At 45.1% G+C, this 23,222-nt stretch overlaps 1 protein-coding gene across 8 annotated transcripts in view; it reads left to right on the top strand.

Moving 5' to 3' along the window:
• CADPS (calcium dependent secretion activator) overlaps positions 1-23,222 on the top strand; it is a 229,456-nt gene that overhangs the window by 132,252 nt on the left and 73,982 nt on the right. For all 8 annotated transcript variants that reach the window (XM_076346560.1, XM_076346556.1, XM_076346559.1 and 5 more), the window contains exons 12-13: positions 7,430-7,566; positions 12,816-13,003. In XM_076346560.1, the coding sequence (XP_076202675.1) occupies positions 7,430-7,566; positions 12,816-13,003 (325 nt within the window). The remainder of the gene's footprint in view (positions 1-7,429; positions 7,567-12,815; positions 13,004-23,222) is intronic.

Below are 23,222 nucleotides of genomic sequence, written 5' to 3'. Positions count from 1 at the left end.
CGTATCACTTGTGGTTATATTTCATTTTTTAATGTCTGTTTATATTTAATGACTGTTAATCACACCATATACAAAGAGTTGGTTGTTTTGAGAATTTGTAATTATTTGTTCCCCCGTAATAAGTAGCAAGGTTTATTGAGCTGCTTAAGAAATTCTCAGCTGTAAGTGGGTTTTTTTTGGTTGGTTTGATTTTCTTTAAGTTTCTTTTTCATTCTTTGCTTGAACCCAAATATTTAGCTGCTAGGTTAGGGCTCCTGTCTGCTTTCCTGAGCCTTGTTGCTAGTCTTTATGTTATTCTGGTTTGTTCCTTCTTACCCTGCTAACTTCTAGCTGGACTCAAGGGTAAGTGCTTCCCTGTAGCTAGCACAGCTCAGATAATCAGACTAGATTATCTGACATATGCAATGTGCTTTTTTTTCTCTTAAATCTTTCTCATGTTTAGATTTTGTAGTACAAACCTTCCATGTTATTTTCCTGAATTGAGGTTTGAAATGTAAGTTTCCATACTGAAATTAGGATGCATGTGATGTTTGCATAATTGCCTTCTCTCCCTGGCTTTCACATTGGCATCAAGTGATCCTTTTAGTAAAGCCAATCATTAACATTTCTATTTTTCATTCCAAGACGTAAATATTAATTAACATCACAATAAAACTGTAAATAATACCTTCTTTTGTTTCATGGAATTTACATCTAGTTGACTGCTTCCTGCCTGAAAACAGATCATTTTGCACTCTGACAATATCCTTTCTCTCCGTGCCGATGATTAGCTTGGTGCAGCGCACCAGCGTGCGGGGCTAACCGTGGACACCTCAAAGCGTAGAAAGGTAGGGCAGGAGACCCCGAGAGACCTAGACAAGGTGCAGGACTCCACAGGAGCCCCCCAAAAACCCCTCTGCACGTGCCTTGTGAAAACAAGCCTGACTCATCCAGGTTTGGTAGTTCCCTCTGCTGTAAACTCAGTAGGGGATGGTTTCGGCAGCAAGTGGCAGCTCTCTGGGTCACCCCGGGTTTGGAGATGCTGATCCACTCTGACTTAAATACATTAGTCACGGAGGGGTGCTGCTGTTCCCCCAAATTATCGTAAATTAATGTTTTAGCATGGGTCTCAATCACCAATCAAAGCAATGCTTGCCAAAGAATAAGCCAGGGGAATTATTATCTTACCTTTTCCTACTGGAATACCTACTTTGAAAAAGGTAAAAGCACAAACTTGTTCTGTAAAAGAGCTTCTCCTTAGTCTTTGTTCAGTCTTAAATACACCCGGTACAAATCCTTTATTGGTGTTAAAAGCTGCTTCTATAATACCTGGTGAGTGCCTGCTTTCCTTAGGAGGGAATAGCATCAGTGGGTCATGAGAGCTGGCAAATATGTATCCAGAGTACCTGAATGCAATTATGAGAAGGAACAGGCGGTGTCATCCCTCCTGGCCATCAAACAAGACTCCTTTTTTTCTTCTTCCTCCTTTTGTTTCTTTTTTCTTCTTTTTTTTCTGTGTGTGAGTATGTGCGTGTATGTATAAATATACCCCTGAGTAGCAGGCAGAATTCCTTCTCAGCAGACACTTTCTTTTTTCTTTCTTTTTTTTGTTTTCTAAACGTTTGGATTTCCAAAGAGGATTCTTATCAGACTTTACCGCAAAAAAAAGTTTAATTTGATGGAAATACAGATTTTTGCCACTTTGAAAGAAAGAAAGAAAGAGTGAATGAATGAATGAACTTGGGTCTGGCAACATTACGTGTATTTGCACTACAATGCATTGCTATCCTATTAGATTATTAGTTTTGTGCTTTAATTGCTTTATTTTTTTTAGATAGTTAGAGATATCATGAGAACGCTGCTGTGTCTTCTGTATTGTCAACTTGCAGATGCTTCATTGCAGGAATGCAGAATTAAAATGTTAATTCAGTTCTCACATAACTTGCATGAATTTAAAACTAGCCTGTAAATCACTTCTACGTGCTTTAAGAAGCATGGGACTCTAACTTATGAAATACAAATTCACAGGTTTCTGCAGTCATCCAATTCAAAATATTTTTAAATAGTTATAAAAATGCTGTGAAACAATGTTTTATATTATAAATAGCTGTTCTAAAAGTGTGTTTTTAACTTGCCACACAAGGAATTATGTAAGTGCATCCTACAAATTCTTATTCATTTAACTACCAAACATTAGGTAACTTAGAGTTCAATCCAGTGCCTAGTGTGTCTGGTGATTTACAGGAACGTTCATAATCGTTTATTAAAATTGTGACTCGAGCAGAAGAGAATTTGTTTGCAGCAGGGGAAAAGCCATAAAACACAGGAATAAACAGCCGATTAAATTTAAAGCTATCTTCTAGCGTGGAATAATATGAAGAAAAAAAAAGAGCTCTTAGGTATCCAGCTGAGAGGCGAGTTCAGCCTGCTGCAGCGGGCGCAGCTCATAGCGGGGAGGAGGTTTGCAGAGCCCTGGACACACACACACACGCACGTCACTTTTCAGAGGTGGCAATGCTGTAGTGCACGGCGAGGAGGGGACTTGGTAAGTCACCAGCCGGCACTGCCAGCAGCTCGCTCACAATCAACAGCCTGGCATTTTAAGTCCCAGTACGGGGGTTTTTTTTCCCCCCTCCAGAACACCGGTATTTGCTAGGAAAGCCTCTCGCTCCACACGGCCGAACAAAACGAGGTTTCTAGGCGCTTCCCCTGGGTATTTCTTTAACAAGTCACAGCCCAAGCGTGTCCATTAGCTCTGCTTAAGCGGCGAGAGCAGGAGGGGACCCCACCGCCCCTCAGAGCACGCGGCCAAGTGTGCGGCAGGTCGCGGTGGGCACGCCGTCGCCCGCCCGCCGCAGTGCATTGCCGGCAAGCACCGCGCAGGCTGGAAAACTTCTCCCGTTTTGCCCGGCCAGGCCAGCGAAGAGTTTTCTAGAAATATCTGTAAATGAATAGCTGCCATCAATCATTGTCATTCCTTTATTTCATGTCTCCTGATGAGGTTGACTAGTGTCATTGTTTGTTACTGTCCAAACCACATCTTCATTCTTGTAATGTCAAGCAGATATGACAAGCACACATTTTCCAGATGAGTAAGATACAAAGTCACCTTTTAATTTACAGTTGTTTGGGTTTTTTTGTTTGTTGGTTTTGGTTTTTTTTTAAATAAGCAAACGTGTTGTAAAATTTACTGGATGTTCAGTTGCCTTTGGTACTAAAACAAAGTCACTCATTAATGAAAAGAAATAAATCTGGAGTAAGAAATTCTTACAATAAAATGGCTACCTAAAGCCTTTTATAACAAGAATTCTTTTATGGAGCTTGTCCCCCGCTATTAACTTCACTGCTCTCAGAGCAAAATCTGCCAAAATTATTGCTGGAGCAAAAGAAATGCAGAGGGCAGGGAAATACATTTAAAAAAAAAAAGAATGAGATATTTGACTGTTTTGTCTCTTTCTTTTTAAGTAACAGTTAGATAAAGAGAAATACAGCCCTCAGAGGACCAAATGGTGGGACAGCCCTTTGGTTTTCATTATTGTTGTTGTTGTTGTTGAAATCTTTGTGTTCCCGACACTGGCAGATTTTTAAGACCCTGATTTCAAACACTTGTAGGGGGAGTGCGTGTGACAGGGGGCTAGTTAATGGAGTCAGTGTAAAATGCAAACTGGATAAAAATGAACAGAATAAACCTGGCAGTATTAAAAAAAGACCGTAATGTAGGTGACCAAGTGTAATATAAAAGGCCAGAGTCTGCAGTTTTCCAGAAGAAAGGTTCGTGGAGTCTGTGCTGCCAATTTACCTCCACTGGCAGCCTCCCTTCCGAGACCACCATCGAACACCTTTCAGCTGCAGTTGTGTGCAGCTTGTCTAAATTTGTAAGATAACTTCTGTGGGCCTGCAGCAGCATTTTGGCTGGGGCCCCGAACAAAGAAGCACCAGCGAGCTTGGCACGGCACCTTGGGAAGGGATTGTAAATTACTGGAGCATCATATAACTTTCTTTCTTTGGTTTCTCCTTTCTTTTTAGCTAGAATAACAGAGCAGGGTCAAAAAAGCAACCGTATTTGACTGAAACAATTAATTTAAAGTACTTGCACATAGCTGTACAGTTTGGGTGTGAAATTAGCCATTCTCATTTTGTACTTTGTTTAAAATCTCATTCAAACTGTACAAGCCATTTTGAAAGAGGATGGATTATATATAAAACTCACTTAATATGCAGATGTTGGCATTATTTTAAATCACACAGATCAGCTGTCTGGAGCGGTGGACCAATATATTTAGCTCTATCCTATTCTTTTTGTATTGCCTAGGAAGTTTCATGCTTTTGGTATACTTTGACTCCCAAATTTCATTTTTAAAAGCGAGTCCATTGGAAAATCAAAACGCAAAAATAAATTGCAAGTTCCATGGCATGTTTATTTTCTAACAGTTAATTAAGGGAAGGTGAGTTTAGTGTAGGATTGTCCTTTTAAACCTGCTCCTAGTTATTCTTAAGAATTTTAAGCATCTAGCCCAGAGCAGATATTCCATTTAAGAGAAATACATATGTGTATTACCATTGTCCAAAGACATCTCCAGTTCAAACTACGCCAGCTTTATCCCCTGCGTGGGTGATGTGCACCCACCCAGCCCCACAGCTCTGCCGATGCAAAATGATGTGATCACGCCGGAACTGTGGTGCTGGGCGGCTGCACAGAGAGCTGCGGCTGGTCATCTTCCTTCCCATGGCAGAAAACCACATTTTAAACCACTGACCGGGCAGAAGTCGTGCAGCTCATACTTTTTTGGTCACTCGAGATCATGCAGTAGATGAGGCACTTAGGGACATGGTTTAGTGGGCATGGTGGTGTTGGGTTGACGGTTGGACTCGATGATCTTAGAGGTCTTTTCCAACCTTAATGATTCTATGATTCTATGTCCAATGGTGGTTGTTCTGAGATGGTGAGATTTGGGACAAATGGGCTTTTGAGCAGGCACCCAACGGGATGCTCAGTAAGGTGTTGCTTCACAGTGATTAATGAAAGTAAAATTGCCCCTGTTTATGGACAGTCGTGATGGCCGTTTAAGTGCCGTGTCAGTTCTCAGCGCTTGGCAGGGAACTGTCTGTGCCGTTGCCTTGGGCAAGGAGACCTTAAAAAGCCCAGGACGGACCCTCAGCTCCATCGTAACCAGCAGAGCTTCGGCTGGTTCACACCAACCAAAGGTCTGCTGTGTGTCCACCTTGTTCAGAGAACATAAAGTAGGAAAAAGCTTATTAGTTTGGAGTAAAAAATATTCATTTCAAACATGCTTTCTAGCACATCTGCTCAAAAAAGTTCACCAGCTAAAGGGCTAGAGGACTCTTCAAATTTCCAGCTGATTTACTCAGCGCTCAGAGCCTCGTTGGCTGAGCAGGAGGATTGACAGTGTATCAGGACTCCTAATTGAAAAGTAATAAAATCTCTGAGCGAAGCTGGCAAATTAAGGCCTCCAGCCAATTTGTCAGCTTGCAGTCAACTCAGAGGAGCGGGGCAGAGCAGCAAGCCATTAAAAATAGTCCGATAATATCTGTTAAAACATCTTGTGGGCACTAGGGATGGAATCAAAACCAGTGTAGACAAACTCTTTGGGAATGAACTCAATCAAATTGATCTTGGCCCAGAGGAACAGAGACTATGGGGCAGAAAGCTGTCAAAACAGACAGGAGCCGGCCCGTGCCATGAGCCCCAGGGCTGGGTGGGCTTCGCATCCCACGCCCAAGGATGCTGAAGAGGTGCCGTGGAGGTGACGCGCTCGTGGAGGTGATGCGCTTGTCAGGGAGGTTGTCCCTGTCCCCCGAGCCAGCCCTCGCGCTGCCACGTCGCTCGGCACCGGCAGTGGCTTCTTCTGTCCCCCGAGGTGGGGGGGAGGCAGCAGGACCCACACACGGAGCGAAACAGGGGAGTGGACCCTCAAAAATTAACCAGCTGTAGGAAAAAAATCAGTTATCATGAGGAAAATTGCCAGCTACTGCTGAACCAAGTATTGCTAGCACCTAATTGAAATGTTACATGTTTTAATTTGTCTGATTTCTTTCCTGTGGGTGATGTTATTTATATGGTTTGTGTATAGCTAACGACAGACTATACAGAAAATGTAAAGATTGCTTCCAATGATCAGTAATATCTGAGAGCACAGACATGAATGAGGTATTTAGGAAGACATGCCATCCTTCACAGCTTAATATTAAACAGTAAAACATATATAAAGGAACACTATCTCATTATCATTTAAAGCTCCTTTATTTTTTTTTTTTAATTAAGGATTTTTGTTTCTTCTGGTAAAGAGGGATTTTGTTTTAAAACAAATACAGTTACCATATATTACTATTGCGGAAAACTGCATTTTTTGTGTCCTTTCAGCCACATTGTTTCAAGGCCACCCAGTTCCCCTAGGAGGCTATAAACAGGGGAAGGATTTAAATCCTATTCTCTTTGTCGAGGATTTGGCAAGAACCCATATAGTAGGAAGCTGAGCACGGACAAAACCGAGTGAAAGGTGTCCTTTAATTCCCCGGACGCTGGTAGAACAAAGCCTGCTCCCAGCAGGGTCCCGGCTGGCCGCACCCAGGCCGGCTTGGTGGCTTCATTTCAACTGCTGAATTCGGTGTATTTTTAGTTAACCATGTTGAGATTAATTAATTAGCCCCTAGGAGTTAGTGCCTGTAAACGTCACCCAAAGCAGAGAAGTGTGAATACGTTGAGGCTGTTAATTCACCCAAAAATGGCAGCTCATAATCCAGGCAGGGGAAATTCAGCCCCTCCGTCAGGATGACTGGCAGCTCTGGTGCACTATGGGGTTACTGCCTCAGTGACAACAAACTATATATCAATTTAACTTCTTAGCGATGCTTAAAAGAGCATCTTTTCATTTCGGTGAGGTAGCATTTAAAGTTGCCATTAGGAAAAAAATTGCCGTGGGGAGACAAACATTGGCATTTGGATAAAGAACAACGTAACTGGTCTGATACCTAGAAAACCTAGTAAATGTAGATAAAAATGCTACAGCTGTAACTTCATTAGAATGGCAGAATCTATTATAATTAACCGTGACTAAATAGGAGCTAATTTACTTACGTGAGCCAAAATTCTGTTAACTCAGTGTATTGTAAGATACAGAGAAAGTTCTTGGGTCTGTGTTCTGGTTTTAAGTACAGAATAAATGCACTATAATGAGCAGTTGACAAGATGTTAATTCTAAAATCTTTTGCCTAAATGCAATAAGATAGTCCATAACTGATGCAAGTTGACAATGGGAGGTGAAAAGTGTACTGTATAGCCTGCACAGAGAAAAGTTAATGGCAATGTAGGGAGGAGGAGATACTTAGCTTTCATGCTTCATACTGTATATTTTTTTTCTGTTGTATTTGTCAACTAAAATGTCTTATATCTCTCTAAATGGTGTCTTTCTCTATATGTATAAATGAACAGATGCAGATAGAGCTCAAAAGCATGGCATGGATGAATTTATCTCTTCCAATCCCTGTAACTTTGACCACGCTTCACTCTTTGAGATGGTTCAGCGCCTCACTTTGGACCACAGACTTAATGATTCCTATTCTTGTCTGGCAAGTATATTCTTTGGTCTCTAGTGATATAAACATCAAGCAGCAAAGTCAAAGCTAGTGCGAGTGGGGGCTAATCCCCCTGTTGCTGGAAGATTGACTTCTGTTTACACCAGGTTTGAATTTGGCCCAGAGGTATTTTCTTTTGAGAGGCTACCTGCAGTGAACTGACTGCTGTTCTTCTCCAGTTGCACTGTCTTTACCATTTCTGTTTGCAATGCTTAAAATGTTTCTTCCTGCAAAGACAAACGCCAGTGTGGGGATGTGAAGTAGAGAGCAGTGTTTTGCAGCCTCCCGCACTGCCTTCCAGAGTCTTCTGGATGAAAGAACAGGGGAAAGATGACGGTCTGGTACCACCTCCCATGTCAAAGGAGTCCCACCAGGAATAACTGTGGCCTAGCTTTGTGTCTCTTTACGAGCAGGGATCCCAAGCAGGTAACAGATGGGACCAGGTGGATAACTGCAGTGATGCTGCAGTCTGTCCACGCTTATGTAGTCGCATGCCCATCCCGATTATTCTCACGAGCACGGGTTGCAGCTCTCAGCCCACTGCTGTGTAACATGGTCTATAGGATAGCGGCGCTGAGATGCTCCAGAACAGCTTGTAGCCTTTGGCTGGGTGCAGTGCTTGGGAACTCTTAGGTATTGTGAGGATTTAAATGAAAAATAACCTTTAACAGTACCACTTGAACAATTAATTTTTAGCGGTTTCAGTGGGGAGGATGAAGAGGCTCTTAGGTTTTGAGAAAACAACAGGATGAAGCCTTTCTAGAGGGGCCTCAAATGCCGATCCTGTCCTGAACTTGGCATGGGTCAGATCCTGACCTGCCGCCCTCCTCGTGTTGCACAGAAACCTCCACACTGGGGTCTATGCCTTCAGCAGAAGGACCACCCTGTGCCGATAGCCTTCACACGGCTGTGCAGTCCCTGGAGCTGGGGCTCTTGAGTGGCTTGCTGTTAAAAGCAGCAACCTGGGAACACAACTGAGCAGTTGGCGGTAAGGCTGTCAGTCTCAAATCCTGTCCTCCACATCCCCCTCCACCGTGGTGCTCCTTTCACCGGCTCTGCTCCTTGCACCACACACAAGGGCTGATCTCCTCAGAAAGGCTGAGATCCAGTAAATGCCATTAGTGGTAGTGAGTTGTCACCTTCCTGATGAGAGGCAGGGCTAGGAGGAACAGTTGTGGACATCCCCTGAGGTAAGGATGGGGTGGGGGAAGGCTGCAGCGTGCACTTTACCTGCAGATACCCAAATGGTACATGTAGGCTTGGTGGGAGCATTGTCAGACCTGCAGCAGGTTTCTCACTGGTTCCATCGAGGTCTTTGCTCCGGCAGGCAGTGAATTTGGCATGCAGCTTCTGCTCCCCACGCATGGCTGACCCTAGGAAGACCATCCCCATCCATGCATGTCTTGACAGGTTGGCTTGCAGCTGGTTTGTCTCTGTGCAGTCTCGGGCCTGGTGAGAGAGCTGTGGCCGTTGAATTAAGTTCATGGAGAGGTGCAAGGCCATCACTGAAAATGATTAACAATGTTTCTCTTCAAGAAACCCACCAGCCACAGTTCTGCTTGTTACCGAGATGTTTAGGCCCTTGCTAGAAGCTACCGGAGTGGTGGAGCTCCCCTCAGCACCAAGACTTGTGCCTCTTCAGAGCGGAGCATCACCGATTAACCATCTTCTTTCAAATCACCCATTGCAGAGTGTTATGAAGAAGAGAATAATGGGCTGTGTTCACCTATGCTTGGATTTCACATGCTTCTTTACTTATTTTACTATGGTTTTGTCCTGATTATGGTGTAAAAAAAGAGACTGACCTCAAAATTTGAGTTCAACTGCAAAGAGCTCCCATTGCTCTTGCTATGTCTTTGGGATGTTGGTGATACCACTGCGCTGGCTTGCCTGGAGGAGCTGTGAGCCTGTGGTAAGCCTGCTCTGTCCACTCTGTGTGCCGCTGGGCAATTGTTATTCTCCCTACAGGACATTTCCATGCAAGGTCCCGCAGAGTTTTGCCTCGTCACACCTCTTCTTCTTTTCAAACATGGACATGGAGGTGCCAGGGAAGACTTACCCGGACACAGTGGCTTACCCTGACACAGAGGATAACTCAGCATTGCCTCCTTTCCGTGGAACCAGGTTAAACAACGTTATTGTGAGCCCACCCGCTGGCTGAGCCAGGCATCCCTATGAAAACAAACAGGCTGGCTGACTAATCTCAGCTATGGCAGAAGTGATGTTTGCTGGCAGAGAGCACTGTGCTGGGGAAGGGGAAGAGCGTTGTCTTCATCGCTTGCTGAGGGCTCCTGCCCATCATCCACAAACTGGTAGCACAGTTGCATTCACAGCTCTTCCTGGACTTTTGGGAAGAATGTGCAGCTCTTCCAGCTTAGCATGGACTCCACACAACGCGTGGGTCTTCATTCCTTTCTGCTTGGACATGTGCGTTATTTCTGAGACTGCCCTTCAACTCTTCCCAAGACTTCCCAACCTACTGCCGGCATCCGGCTCGTGCAGCTGGGTCCCTGCTGGAGCTGTATTTCCCATGATGTGTCAGCATTCGTGGGATTCACATAATACAGCACAGCATGTGCCCAGCTTAGCTGAGATGATGTGAAGGAGTCAGATTAAAAGGTCCGTGAAGCAGGCTACCAAAATGAAATTGGTTTGTTTTACCTATGGTAGATGAGAAAATTCAGCTACTGAAAAGTGAAAATTTTCCCTCAAAACCCCTGGTTTTTGCAAAAGCTGCATTTACCATTAAAAAAATTGCCAGTGGTTCACCAACCCTGACCAAGCCTTGCTTTACCCAGCTTCAAAGCTCCCGTTGCACTCCCCACTGGTGCCTGGGACACGTGTCCCTTCCTCGATGCAGTTCAGCGTGTTGAACACAGTCAGTTGAGCTCCCTGCACTCTACGGCCTCCCTCCAATGTCCCCTCTAGGTTTCCTCATGCCATTGAAGACCATCTGGGAGACCAAACTGAGCTACACCTAGCTGCGTTGGGGTGAGACACCCGGTGTGTCACCACTATCAGCTGCGTTTGCCAGACTGGCTGCTTGTCAGCAGGTTGCGCCAGGCAAATCTTAATCAAGAGCCAGGATCTGCCTGAAGATGTGGGGGATTTGTCTGAATACTGCCTTTGATCAAACCTTAGATTTTTTCTGGGGCTGTGAGGAGCAGCATTTACTGCTCCTTTGGAGCCCCGTTGAGCAGCAGGATTTTTATTTCATACCTCTGCTGTGCAAAAGGAGACCACCTGGTCCTCCTGGGCTCTGGATCTCTCCATCCGTAGTCTGCTTGCCTGTGTTCTCATGAGATGCGTGGTAAGAAGCTCATCACTGAACCTCTGAGCTTCTGCTCAGGCTTCCCCTCAGTGAGCCATGGCAGCGATCTTGAGTGGTTGCCCCCAACCCTTCTGTCCGCCTGAGGACCAGCACTTCTCAGACCCCGGTGCAAGGGAGCAATGTGGGGTGCGCTGGATCGCTAGGTCCAGCCTCCTGCTTCTTTCACCCCAAACTCTGGGCTTGATACCTAGCTCCAGAGAAATTAGTGCCAGCCTTCCTGTTGGTGTCAGTAGGGCCAAGATTTCACCCCATAGGGAGGACTGAGTCCTTTGTATGTGTTAGGTGAATATAACAATTTCAACTGCATTTCTACCCCAGTGACCAAACGCACACGTCTTTCTATCGCAGAGCAGTTACGGCATTTCTGTGTTTTTACCATGCCTGATCGCCGAAGACTTGTGTGAAGAGAGGCAAGGTGAAGAGACGGTCCAAGGATGTAACAAACAGGCAACGTAAAGAAATCCAGAATCAAGCATAATACCACCAACCAAAAAGCAAACAAAAATACCATTAAAAGCAGTGGAGGCAAATATACCCCTCCCAAAAAATAGCCTTCCAGAGTGCCGTCCCATCTGCATTGTTCCGTGGCTTCATTTTGAAATGTGCACTTCTAGTGATCCCAGCACTGTAGCTACTCCCTATATCTATCATTTTCCCCTCATTATTTTAATTCTTTTCTCAATCTGTTTTGGAGTTGGCCCAATAAGGATGAGCAAATCCTTCTCTATGTCTTTGAGCTCTTAATTGATATTTCTTCAACTCTTTTCAAAGCAGCTATTTTGGCATCTAGAAAAGATTTGGTGTCATCTGAGTGGTAGAAAATATATTTTAATCTTTCACAGCAGTGTTGTTTCTAAGATGTAGCATTTGGGGTAACAGATGGGGTGGCAAAGAAGTTGCCTATAGGGGCAGTGCTCTGCCTCAACTACTCTCCCGCCCGCTGCAGGAACTTTTCAATTAAACGATGAAAGATTTTGCAGCTTGATGCATTCCAGAGCTGCGTCTTAGCAATTGTTTAGCACCCAAATTTCCATGTAAATATTGACGGTTTTGCAGCATTTTGAAAAGCAATCTACAAGAATATTCTTGTTCTCGCTAGCGCCTTACTCGAAGGCAGAGGCGCGCTCCGCTTTGGCTGTCCCGAGACATTCACCGGAGCCATCCCCTCGCGGGGAAGGGCGTCCTCCTCGAGAGCACGGACATTGCACCACAAGCCATGTGTCACCAGGCCCTCAGGATTGTCAGACAGAAATAGTCTGAGGTTTCTGGATGTGTAAAGAAATCCTGCTCGTGAGCAGAGCTTCCCTTTGCTTCGATGCCGAGGAGGTGGGCGACGGCAGAGCACGTCGCCAGCAGTACGCAATAAGGACGGTGGGAAACGTCCCTTTCTGATACTGTGGAGCTGCCTTCCTCCGTCTGCAGGACGTTCCTACCTGCCAGATGCAAGAGAAGTCATTATTCAGTGTAATCCTCCGTGCTCTCCCCCAGATCAGTCTTCTTGCTCCTGGCCGAACGTACAATCCCATCCCTGAAATGAGATTACTGTTTCACGCTGTTTAAATAACCAAACCTTTGTCATATCTTAAAGGTGTCTTTTTTTTTCTTTTTTTTCTTTTTTTTCTTTTTTTGCTAGGCACTGACATGAACTGGCCTAACTTTTCAGCATTTTTAATGACATTTCCCTTTAATGGTAGCAAATCTGTTTTTATTAACAGTTGCACTGAGTATATGCTGTGTTTGGGTGATGATATACAGACTGCATTGTTTAAGAGTGACCTCTCTCCTTTTTCCTTAACGTAGCCTTAGGTTTGTATTTCTTTTATTAGAACAGTTGACCACTACACCTCCAAATCTGATAGCCTTTGTATTTAATAACTTATATTTAAAATCAAGTCTCTTTATTTCTAAACAGGGCTGGTTTAGTCCTGGCCAGGTCTTTGTGCTAGATGAGTATTGTGCACGTAATGGAGTGAGAGGCTGTCACAGACATCTCTGCTACCTCAGAGATTTGCTAGAGCGCGCAGAAAACGGAGCTATGATTGACCCCACCTTACTTCACTACAGCTTTGCCTTTTGTGCATCACATGTTCATGGCAACAGGTAAGGAATTCTTCTCGGCTAGCAGCTCCCTGCCAGCAAGGGATGACTTTGTCAAATATAGGTTTCCTTGGATAATGCACAACAGTCCCCAATTTGTTTTCACAGTGGATGTTTGGCAGCAGCGCTTCTAGTGGCATAGTCGATTTGTTTGTTTGTTTCGTTGCTTGTTTAATGTAAGCAATAAAAATGCACGTAGAGGATCCAGAAATGAGGGGTTTTAACTTTCTTACCCAGGCACCTGCTAGATGTAGTTCTGGACAAGATGGAATTGAAGTACATGTGACTGTCATGGGTCGAATAAGTAGAAGTAAACGATACACTGTGCTGATTTACTTGCTGTGTGAGAGGATCTGACAAGTTGCAGCAGTATCAAACTTCCGTGTTCAGAAGGGCTTTAAGCCCTCGGGCACACATCTAAAGCCCATGTGACGTCAGCTCGGAAATTGCTTAGACATAACTGAAAATTTCATCTTGCTCTGTTGCAAAGCAATTTCAATTTCAGAAGTAGCCCATTCCTTTCTCTCAAATGTGGCAAATCTTTGGTGGGAGGAACTGGAGCTGTGCTTTTTCCTTTTGTATTTATTTTATTGACAGCTGTAGCATCTATTGCAGCTTCTTTTCCTGCTTTTTTTCTGTTAAGTTCATTATATACTTTGAGATATTGCTCTCTAACCCGCATATGCTGCTGAAGAAAGGAATGTTATAAAATAATTACGTGTTTTCATAAATCCTCTGGTAAATACCATCCCAAATTATGACACACATTGCCCAGGTTTCACGTTGCAAGGCTGCCGCTTGCTTTTGCAGTTACTTTCATATATCTTGTCATGGAAACCGAGTTTTTGCTTCCTTAGTTTCTTTTTTAGTTCTGACTTTCTTTTGCTCGTTCGTTCCTTCTTTGCCAATTGTTATTTGATTTCAGTTGTTTGCTTTCAGTTTAGTTTCCTTTTGTTTTATTTTGAGTTTTTTCATGCTTTCTTCTTGTTTCTTTCACTTTTGCTGCTGGCCTTGCCCCCCGCGTTTCAATCACTCCCCAAAGCCAACACATGGCAGAATTACTTGGTGGGTCACAGCCAAGTGCAAACAGCGAGGGGGGCAAAGTGTCTCATGCCTCTGCCGCTGAAGCGGAAACAAAAAAGGATTCCAAAAAGGAGTCCAAAAAAAGGAAAGATTCCAAATCCCAGCCGAATCCAGAGCCAAAAAGGTAAGCGAAAGCGTGCAGTGCACAGAAGTGTGTTGTAGAGGGCACCGGGCTCCTCGGTCACTGAGCACACTGGGCAGTTTGGGTCCCTGCGGCACGGGGAGACCCGCCGTGGCACCGGCATTTGGGTCGTACACTCTCCTGGGAGTTGGATGGCATTTGGGCACCCAAGTCCCGTAGCTGGTCAGGGCATTGAGGTTTTTAGGCGTGTGTTTAGGAGATGGCTGACACAGCATGTAGGGGTTGAGACTGGGCAGGGGAAACTGGCTGCCCCCGTCGCCCCTCTTCCATAGGCAGGGCTTATCCCAGCAGGAGGCTGTTTTGGGGACAGGACCTGGCTCAAAGCCTGCTTGGCCCATAATGGAGAGGAGGTTGGATGCAAGTCACGGCTACCCTGTGTACATCTTCACAGAGTCCAGCATAGCCAGAGCCAGAGCCTCCTCTTCATCGGGGTCGGTGGCAAGAGGTATCTGACAGTACCGGCCACGGTGACACCCCGTCATTCCCTCCCCGTGGGGCTGGAGAGTTGTGGGCTCAGGAAAATATCTTGCTTTAAAAGCTGTGCAGTGTGTAGACCCCAGTCCCGTGCCTGTACAGCTGCCCAGGGCTGCGTGTGGCTGCTGCACCTTGCCGGGAGACGGCTGGGTGCTGCCAAACGGGCAACTCGGCCATGGGCAGGCTATTCGAGTAATTCATTTAAAATATTCCAAGAAAGGAACGAGATGTTTTGCTATGACTTAGCTGTCTTTAGCTGATGGTTGACTTCACATCAGAAGGCTGAAGGTTCATATTCCTTCTTGGTCGCTGCCGTCTCTGTTGCCTGGGGATTACGGGAGCTGCAAGGCTGTGGCATTGCACTTTCTCACCCCGGGCAGGCTCTGCGTAATGTCCAGGGGCCAGAGGAGTTTGGTACGGAGACTGCGGGGTGCGGTTTCTGGCCTCTGCTGTCGGGAGGTCACAAAAAGGGACTGCAGGGGATCTGAGAGAAAACCCGACTCCGTATCTTTTGTGTCTACTGTCAGAAATCTGAGTATCTGAGCGGAAGAGTCACGATTTCTTTTCAGAAAGCTGCTTAGGCCACATGCATCATGCATTTGCGAGCTGGCTGGCAGAGAGCGACGGAAAGCCAATATTTACCCATGCAGTCCTTACTGGCAGTTGCGACGTGTGTAAAGCCGGGTTCGCTTTAGCTACGTCCCTTCCTCCCACCTGCTGCGACCATACGTTGCTTGTTGCCTTAGGGCTGGCCGTGCTCTTCCTGGGAAACTTATAGCTCGTGGCAGAGCTGAAAACTTTCCGTGTAAAATTTGTAGAGGTGGGAGGATGCCTGCCCCGGTACCCAGCACAGCGTCCGACGGAGCATCTTCGAGCAGCCTTGCGACATGCATTGCGTTGTTACTGGTATGCACGGTGGTCTGGGAAAGATTCAAGTTATGAGACATTTTTCTGTTTAATAAGGGCTTCTTTTTCTGTTGAATCTGAGGAAGCGTCAATTTTCTTTTAAAAGGAAGTTCCTTCACTTTTAGACAGTAAAAAAAACCCGAACGGGTGGTTTAGCTTTCTCCGGAATGAGGTTGGCTGTCAGTCAGAATATGCCACCCGGTAATGAAGGTCGAACAGGGAGATAATTTCATGTGGCTATCAATCTCCTGTATTAGCAGCAGACAGTGATGGAGCTGAGGTGGGCTGTCTGTTTGTATCGTGTTTGTGTAAGGTCAGGCAGCGAGACAACAGTCGCTCGCAGTCAGCGGGGAAGTGCGGGCAGGCTGCGGTGTGGATGCTGAGGACAGCCTGAAGGTCAAGGCTGACAGGATGACAGGCGTCAGCGCAGGGACGATGCCTCCGCGCCTGTCCGGCTCCCGCCTCGGCGGCACGGCCACCACACTGCAGCCGGGACGGAGCAGGACGGCTGCTGGTGGAAACGTACCTCCAGCTCGGAGGTGAGCCTGCGGCCACAGCAGGTGAAATGGTCAAAATGTGATTTTGGGGATATTTTGGAGCCCTTTGCTTTATATGTCAGGGTTTGGTTCTCCCCCCTCCTTTGGGCTCCTGTAGCTTATTCAGACCCCTGAAAGCCTGACATAATCTCTCCAAAAGAAGGCTGTAAATCACTGCTATTTGCATGACAGTCCCCTTAATTTTTCTGTTAATTTCATCCTTTTCCAAGTAAAAATGGAGTTAAATGTAAACCGCTTGTCCTAAGTTTCACCTCCTGCAGATACCTGAATATGTAACATGCAGGCTGTCAGGAAGGCGGGGACCGGCCAAAGATTGCTGATGGTTTTCTGCTACCCAGGTACTGGCTCTTCACTAAGACTGAGGAACTCGAGGCTTTTTCACTGTTGTGGTCACTAGCGAGTTGGTAACAGGGTTTTGTCCACCAGGTATCACTGGGTGCCTTATGTAAAGTCCTGCCATTATGAAAGCTGTTGTGATTTCTGATGTATTTACCTACGTGACAGGTAAGAAATGAATAGCGTTATTCAGGCATCCGACAACACACGCTCTGTGTTTATTGATGTCTGTTTTGGTTTGGTACCACCAGCATAGTATAGAGGCTGTCGCTTTCATTTATCGACAGCCCTCCAAAAAATAGTGAAGGCAAGAAGTAGGAATGGTTTTAAGAAGACATCATGATTTGGGGTAAAATTATGAAAGGTTTTACATGATTGCCCAGGTCTTTCCCTGCCTTCTGTTTCCATGTTTGTCACTGTCCTCACGTTGGAAGGCTATGACAGTACTTCTGGCGTCGTTTGACACGCAGAGAAGCGATGTGTTAGAGGAGCCTCGCTGCTTCCCTGTCTGTGCACGGGAGAGGCGTTGCGGAGCAGAAAGTTGAGCTCAGCTTTCCCAGGCCCAGCGTTAACACCTAAACCTTGAGCAGGGATTCCTGCCCCTTTCAAAGGAGTGGCTTTGGAGTGACCTTGCTTTTGCATGTGCATTTTTTGGATTTAGACATATAACAACTTTAAAACCAAAAAAGACTCTTTCTATGCCTGCTAATTCCAAACTTTAAAAAATAAGACTAAAATATTGAATGTGCTCATGCTAAGTATTAGCAGACATTGAGCTTATCAAAATCAGGATGCTGGACTGAATCCCCTCCAGTCTAATAACAACTGAACAGCATCATTCTCTGTGAGTTGTTAGATGACTATTTACCCAAGGTCCAAGCAGTTACAAGTCTCTCAATTAATTTGCTATATCAGTGACTTGCTTTTTCCTCTATAAGCTGCATTTTACAGCATCAGACTTGTTTTCAAGAAGTAGCTCTTTCGTTACCTAACATTAGCATTAGCTTTCATTAGTTTTTTACAACTGCAAGCCAGCAGAAATTATGTTATTGTCATAGGCCTCAAGGAATTGAAAAGCCTGCGTAACATATTTGTCATTTTTTCCATTGTATTCTAATACATATCTGGCTGTTTCACACAAAGGCAAGATTTCCATGCAGCTAGTTAAAAAAACAAAACAGGACATTTTTGGTCCCTTAAAAGTAGTAGTAAATATATGAACACTTTATCACAGTATCTTCATATGCTTCCCGTAGTACTTTGTGTTTAGTTTCCCCATCTCATTCAGATGCATAGCCCTGGCTGCGGTAAGGCAGGTTAAAATCTGGCATGGCGTAATGCCATAACCTTTCGTTAGGTGCCGGCACCGTGTCCCGACCAGCCCCGTGATAAGTCTGCAGTGACACGGCGTGCGTTATGGCTGTCTGTCGGATAGGATCCGGCGTCTGTGCCGAAGGGAGGTGGTTTGCCAGCCACCAGCAGATAACCAGCTCCGTGCGGCCGGCTGACGTGATTCATTACAATGGGTGTAGGATGGCAGTGCTCAGAAACCATCCGGTTCAGCCACGGTACGTCAGGGGAGTAGATCGCACATGAGAAGCGATGAGCCGTGACTTGGCTCGGCGCTGCGGTGTGGAGGAGAGCCCAAGCAAAACGAAGGCAGGAGTTGGGAGGATGAAATGGCTCCCATGCTCTGCAGCATCTTGAGGGGGCGGCTGGGGCAGCGCCCAGGAGAGCGGGCGGAGGGCTGGGCTGAACAAAGGGCTTTCAACCGGCGTTTCGTGCACGGTGTGAATTCCTGGAAGAAAGGGGAGTCGGGGAAAATCGATGTTTGCTGAATAAGCTTTTTTCAAGGGGTCTAAACAGGTGGGCTCTTTCAGGTCAGATTTGCTGGGGAGATGTAGGAGGCAGCAGGCAGGCAGCTGTGGTCCTGCCCATGTCCCCTGAGCCAGTCCCCGTGCAACCGGTGGGACTTCGCGCAGGCAAGTCTTCCTGCGAGGGATCCTTTGAAAGCCTATCCTGACACATGCCGTCCAAGGCACTAATCATCGATGTTTACTGTATAGCTCATATGTGCTGCACCTGGCAACCAGCAAGGGAGCTGAAGGCAGCACGTGTTTTATATTTGAGTTGTTACTTAAAAAATCAAATTATTTGCATCAGTTTTTGACATTGTTTTTTTTTCCTTGGCTCTGTATGCCAGGGCTCACAGTGCGTGCAAAGATCTGTTTGCTACGTGTAAGCAATATTTTCCACAGTAAAAAAAGTGTAGACAAGTTAAACATAAAAGGTGTAAAAGATGATATGTCTTTTCATTTATAAGCCGCCATGGTATTTCATACAGGCTTATGTCAAAGAGATTAACCCACTGAAGCTATACTGTATATTTATAATTGCATACAAATGCATGCTATTGCTTCATATATTAGTCTTTGTTAAAAAATCATTTTGATATATTTGTTTTAGCAGCATAACTAGCCCTGGGGGCACTGGGTATAATTAGAAAAGGGCATGGGGGGAGGCGGGGCTTGTAGAATAAAGCAGTGGCCTTAGGATCACAGGTCCTAATTATAATTTATAATTAACCCCAGAATTTGCACAAACCATCTAAGCTAAACAAGGACTATCATTTTTGCTGTTTAAATTGCAACCCTTTCTTTTAATTGCACCACCTGCTTTGTTGATGTTGTTGTTTTTGTGGCTTAAAACTTAAAAACAAGGGGGGATTAGGAAAGCGGCATTTAAAACTTTTCATGTGAAATATTTACAGTGGGAATTTACTAGTTCAGAGCCAACATAGTGAATCTGCAGCAGAAGGAGTGATCTGAAACTTGTTTACTTCTAATTAAATTTTTCCTTATTTATTTTTCTTGCCTTTTTTGCCCTTCTGCTTCCCTCTCTGCCCACAACTTCTGCCATACACCTCAAGTGTCCGTGAGCAGGAGCTATAGAGAATGGGATGAAATTGTGTCTCCGCACAGATGGAGACGTTTATGTTGTTTGTTGACCTGAATTCATAGACCCAAACCCATTTTGTCCCTCCTGCCTCTGTATATGCCATGTACACACAGAACTTTTTTTCACCCTTTTGCTCTCCTCTCATTCCCCACCACTGCTTCAGTGTAATAACGATGTGGTTGTGGATTGCATGTGAGAACATCCATTTCCTCCAGCTGCATTTTAGCTAGCCTTGCTGCAGAAATGCTGCTCGCTGGAGGAGTCGGTGCTTCTGTCCATGAGTTCAAATAGCAAGTATCAAAGTTGAGCGGAGACCTTTGCTGAAAACAGAATTGCCAATAAGCATCAGAATGAGCTGGTGTGACTTGAGCTTCTCCTGGGGATTTTTTTTAGCCCCATCAGCCACGTACTGGAATTGTCTAGAGCACAGAAGTGAATCTTAAATTATAACGATGCTAAGCTATATACCCTTTGTGTTCTTGCAAAAGGGAAAATAAATATGTTCCCTCAAAAAGATTACATTTTCAAAGTATATGTGAGTAGAATGTTTAATTAGGTTTCAAAATTATCGAGCTAATAAATTAAGTGCAAGGCTTTGGGTAGTGTTTTTCCAGTTCTATGTATATCCTGCATTTGTCACTAATTAATGAGTTCCTAATGCTTCAGCTTCTGGGAAGATGAGCAACAAAGATTAACATAACTAGTAAATCTGAAGATGTGCAGCTGGGTTATAGTATTTGAAATTTGACAAAAACATTGGAAGTATTATTATTTGTGACATGGCTCAAGATGGGGGATTGTGAGGAAAGCAAAGATGACAGAACTGGTGCTAACCACTGTGACAACAACTTGAAAAGCACCCGACATGACATCTTTCCTATCATGCTGCCGAAAATGTCAACTTTGTGAAGGACAGTGAGAAAATGGTTTGCCGAAAATTTGAAAGGTAGATTCAAGAGATGCTCATCATGTCAGATGCAATATAGTCTACAGCTGGGTGAGAAAGGGAGTCCTTGCCGTGGTGATGGCTCTCGGTTGGCAGGCCCTTCCAGACATCCGTGCTGCTCCAAAAATGGCTACAGCTGACCTGTAGATTGTCTCAAGTTTGCAGTGCATGATATGTGAGAGCGGCGTGCGTTTACACCACGCGGCAGGCCCTGCATGGAGGGAGCTGTGGCCGGAGCCACCAGGTTTGGTGTCCTCCTGGCTCACAAAGACACCGAGAAAGGCAAAGACCAGGGGGTGAGCACAGGTTAAGCCTACGTGGTCTACGTGCACCTCGGTGGTTGGGTTAGCATCCCTTGGGGAGTCGTGACTTGGGCGAGAGCCACGTTGGCCAGAGGTTCGCTCTCCAAAGCCTACCCTTCATCCTCGTGTGGGTCAGTGTTTTCAAAGCGATGCTTCCAGAGCCGCCACCACCCAGCCGGGACACGACTGATGCTGTCACGTCAGCCCGTTTTGGGTGTCCAACGCGAGTCGTTACATGGCGATATGTAACGATATGTTAACGATAACCAGTTCCGGCAAAAACGAAGCCCTTTGAATACAGTGAGAAACTGCGATTCATGTGAAAGGGCTGCGACCCAACTCGAGCTGTCAGATCCTGCCATTAAAGCTCGCTCGTTGAGGTTATTGACCCAGCAAAGGGTAACATAACTTTCAGACCATTTCCAGTCCATCAGCAAATCACAGCCAGGGCAGGCAGCTTTTCCTACCTCGTTTGTCAGCGCTGATACAATTAACCTAGTGACACTCTGTGAGCTGTTACGGGTACAGGGGGGGGAACCGAATGCCAAAAGTCAAATGGCTTCAACCCTGCCCCTTAATGTACGGCATTTATTGTGGTCTGCCTTGAATTAGCTGCTCTTCTGCTTGGGAGCAAATCAGGCACTGCGAGGTGCACAGCATCACAAAAGGCATGAACATCTCTGTCTGAATATTAAATATTTTATGGAACTTTGGAATAAAAATATATTAAGCATGTTCAGACATTAATTTTTGCTAGATATCTAATTTGGTTTTTTTGTGGCTTGCTCATTTCTTCAAAATAACTAGTCCTAATTAGGTACTAATGAGACCAGATCCATACTTCCAAAACTGTTTATGAAATGTGTTCCCCAGCTGAGACATTTTATCCAAGTTTCAGCCTAAATCTTTTTTCCTTTTTTTTTTCCTTAATACACAACTGAATTTGGCAAATAATCAAGTGAAGATTTCTGATTAAATGCTGTTTAAATTTAAATACATCCCCTGGTATTCGAGTCTTTTTCTGTGTCCATGTTGCAAGTTTTATTAAATGTATATTTAGCTTTAAAATTTTGCAGTGAGTATCATGTAAGTTGTGCTAGTTCCTCTACCAAAATGTTTTAATGGTTTATTCACCTGTGTTGGAATATCAGAGTTCGTATTTATGATATTAAGAGCTTACTAAATGCAGGATCAAGGAGAAGTGATTGTACAGATTTTATAGCTTTTAATTTTTTATAGCTTTTTTTTTTTTTAAGTTTAGGGCCTTTGATTCTTTAAGAGGAAAATAAAGCCAACCAATTAACCCCTGACAGGAGGTTCATTAGAAGCTTTGTAATCCCTTGCCAAGTCTTTTGTATAGCCAAACCAGTCTAGTACTGCGGATTTATGCAGCTTAAGCTGAACACTGGAGGAGGCCTTTAAGTAAGAACATTTGTTCAATTTTAAGACGTCTTACATTGCCTAAAGAGCGCCTCTGCCAGCAGAGTGGCCCAGGAGTACACAAATCCATAGACTTTGCTCGCCGGCAGTGGGAAGCGGTGCCGTTGATTGTCTGCCTGGCCGATTCCTTTGGTGGATGGATTAGACTCGCTCTCTCCTCTCGCCTGGGATTCTGCTGCGCGGCGTATTTTGCTGTGTGGGTGTGGGGGAGAAGGAGGGGATCGCTGCTTTCGGCTCTCGGATGGGTTGGCATCGGCAGAGGTACGGGGTGGAAGAGCGCAGGGACCACCGCATCATCCAGCCCCGGGAGAGCTTCAGCAGGGTTCGCCTACACACTGTGCTCTGTGAAAGATGAGAAATACCCCAAGGCAGCAGGACCTGGGTGTCTCACAATGCTCTCCTGTGCACTCCTGAAATACAAAAGTGTAGTACATAGTCTGAGAAAATCTTTAATAAATTGTATCAATATGTGTTAATTTTTATAAATTAAAATTAAATGACTGAAAAGACATTGCATTTTCAAATACAAAATGCATGTCGCTCTCTAGGCACATTTCGGCAGAATATATTGAAGGTGGTTAGCTTCAAGAAATCACTATAATGGGGTGATTCAGCGGTTATGAAGGAGTGCAGAATTTTATATTCTGCTTGAATATACGCCTGTTGTTGATATTCTTTTATACTGTGAATTGTGTTAAATTAGCAGCCAAATTTTCTTGCAGAAATTGAGTCCCTATTTTGCCAGCAATGGGCCCAATCCTGCAGTGAGAGCTGGCATTGCGCTCCCTGTCACATACCTGTATTTAAAAGGGGATTCTGCTTTTTCCAACTTCTCTATCACAGGAAAAATAAGGGCGGGGGCGGGGGGGATCCACATCTAGATGACCACTCTGAGAGAGGATATTTCTTTATTTATTTTTGATACCTCGGCAGTCGTGCTGCCGTGACCACCCGTGTCTCGGCGTGGCATATCCTCTGTCCCAGGTCTCATAGTTGGTGACGTCCCCTTCCGAAGGGGCAGCATGCTATGTGCGGTGGGGATGAGTTGCCAGGGTGGCGAGGCGGAGTCTGAGTCATT

The sequence above is a fragment of the Aptenodytes patagonicus genome, chromosome 8 (genome assembly GCF_965638725.1).
Source record: "Aptenodytes patagonicus chromosome 8, bAptPat1.pri.cur, whole genome shotgun sequence".
NCBI classification, from domain to species: Eukaryota; Metazoa; Chordata; class Aves; order Sphenisciformes; family Spheniscidae; genus Aptenodytes; species Aptenodytes patagonicus.
This window is presented reverse-complemented; position numbering and strand designations above follow the sequence as displayed.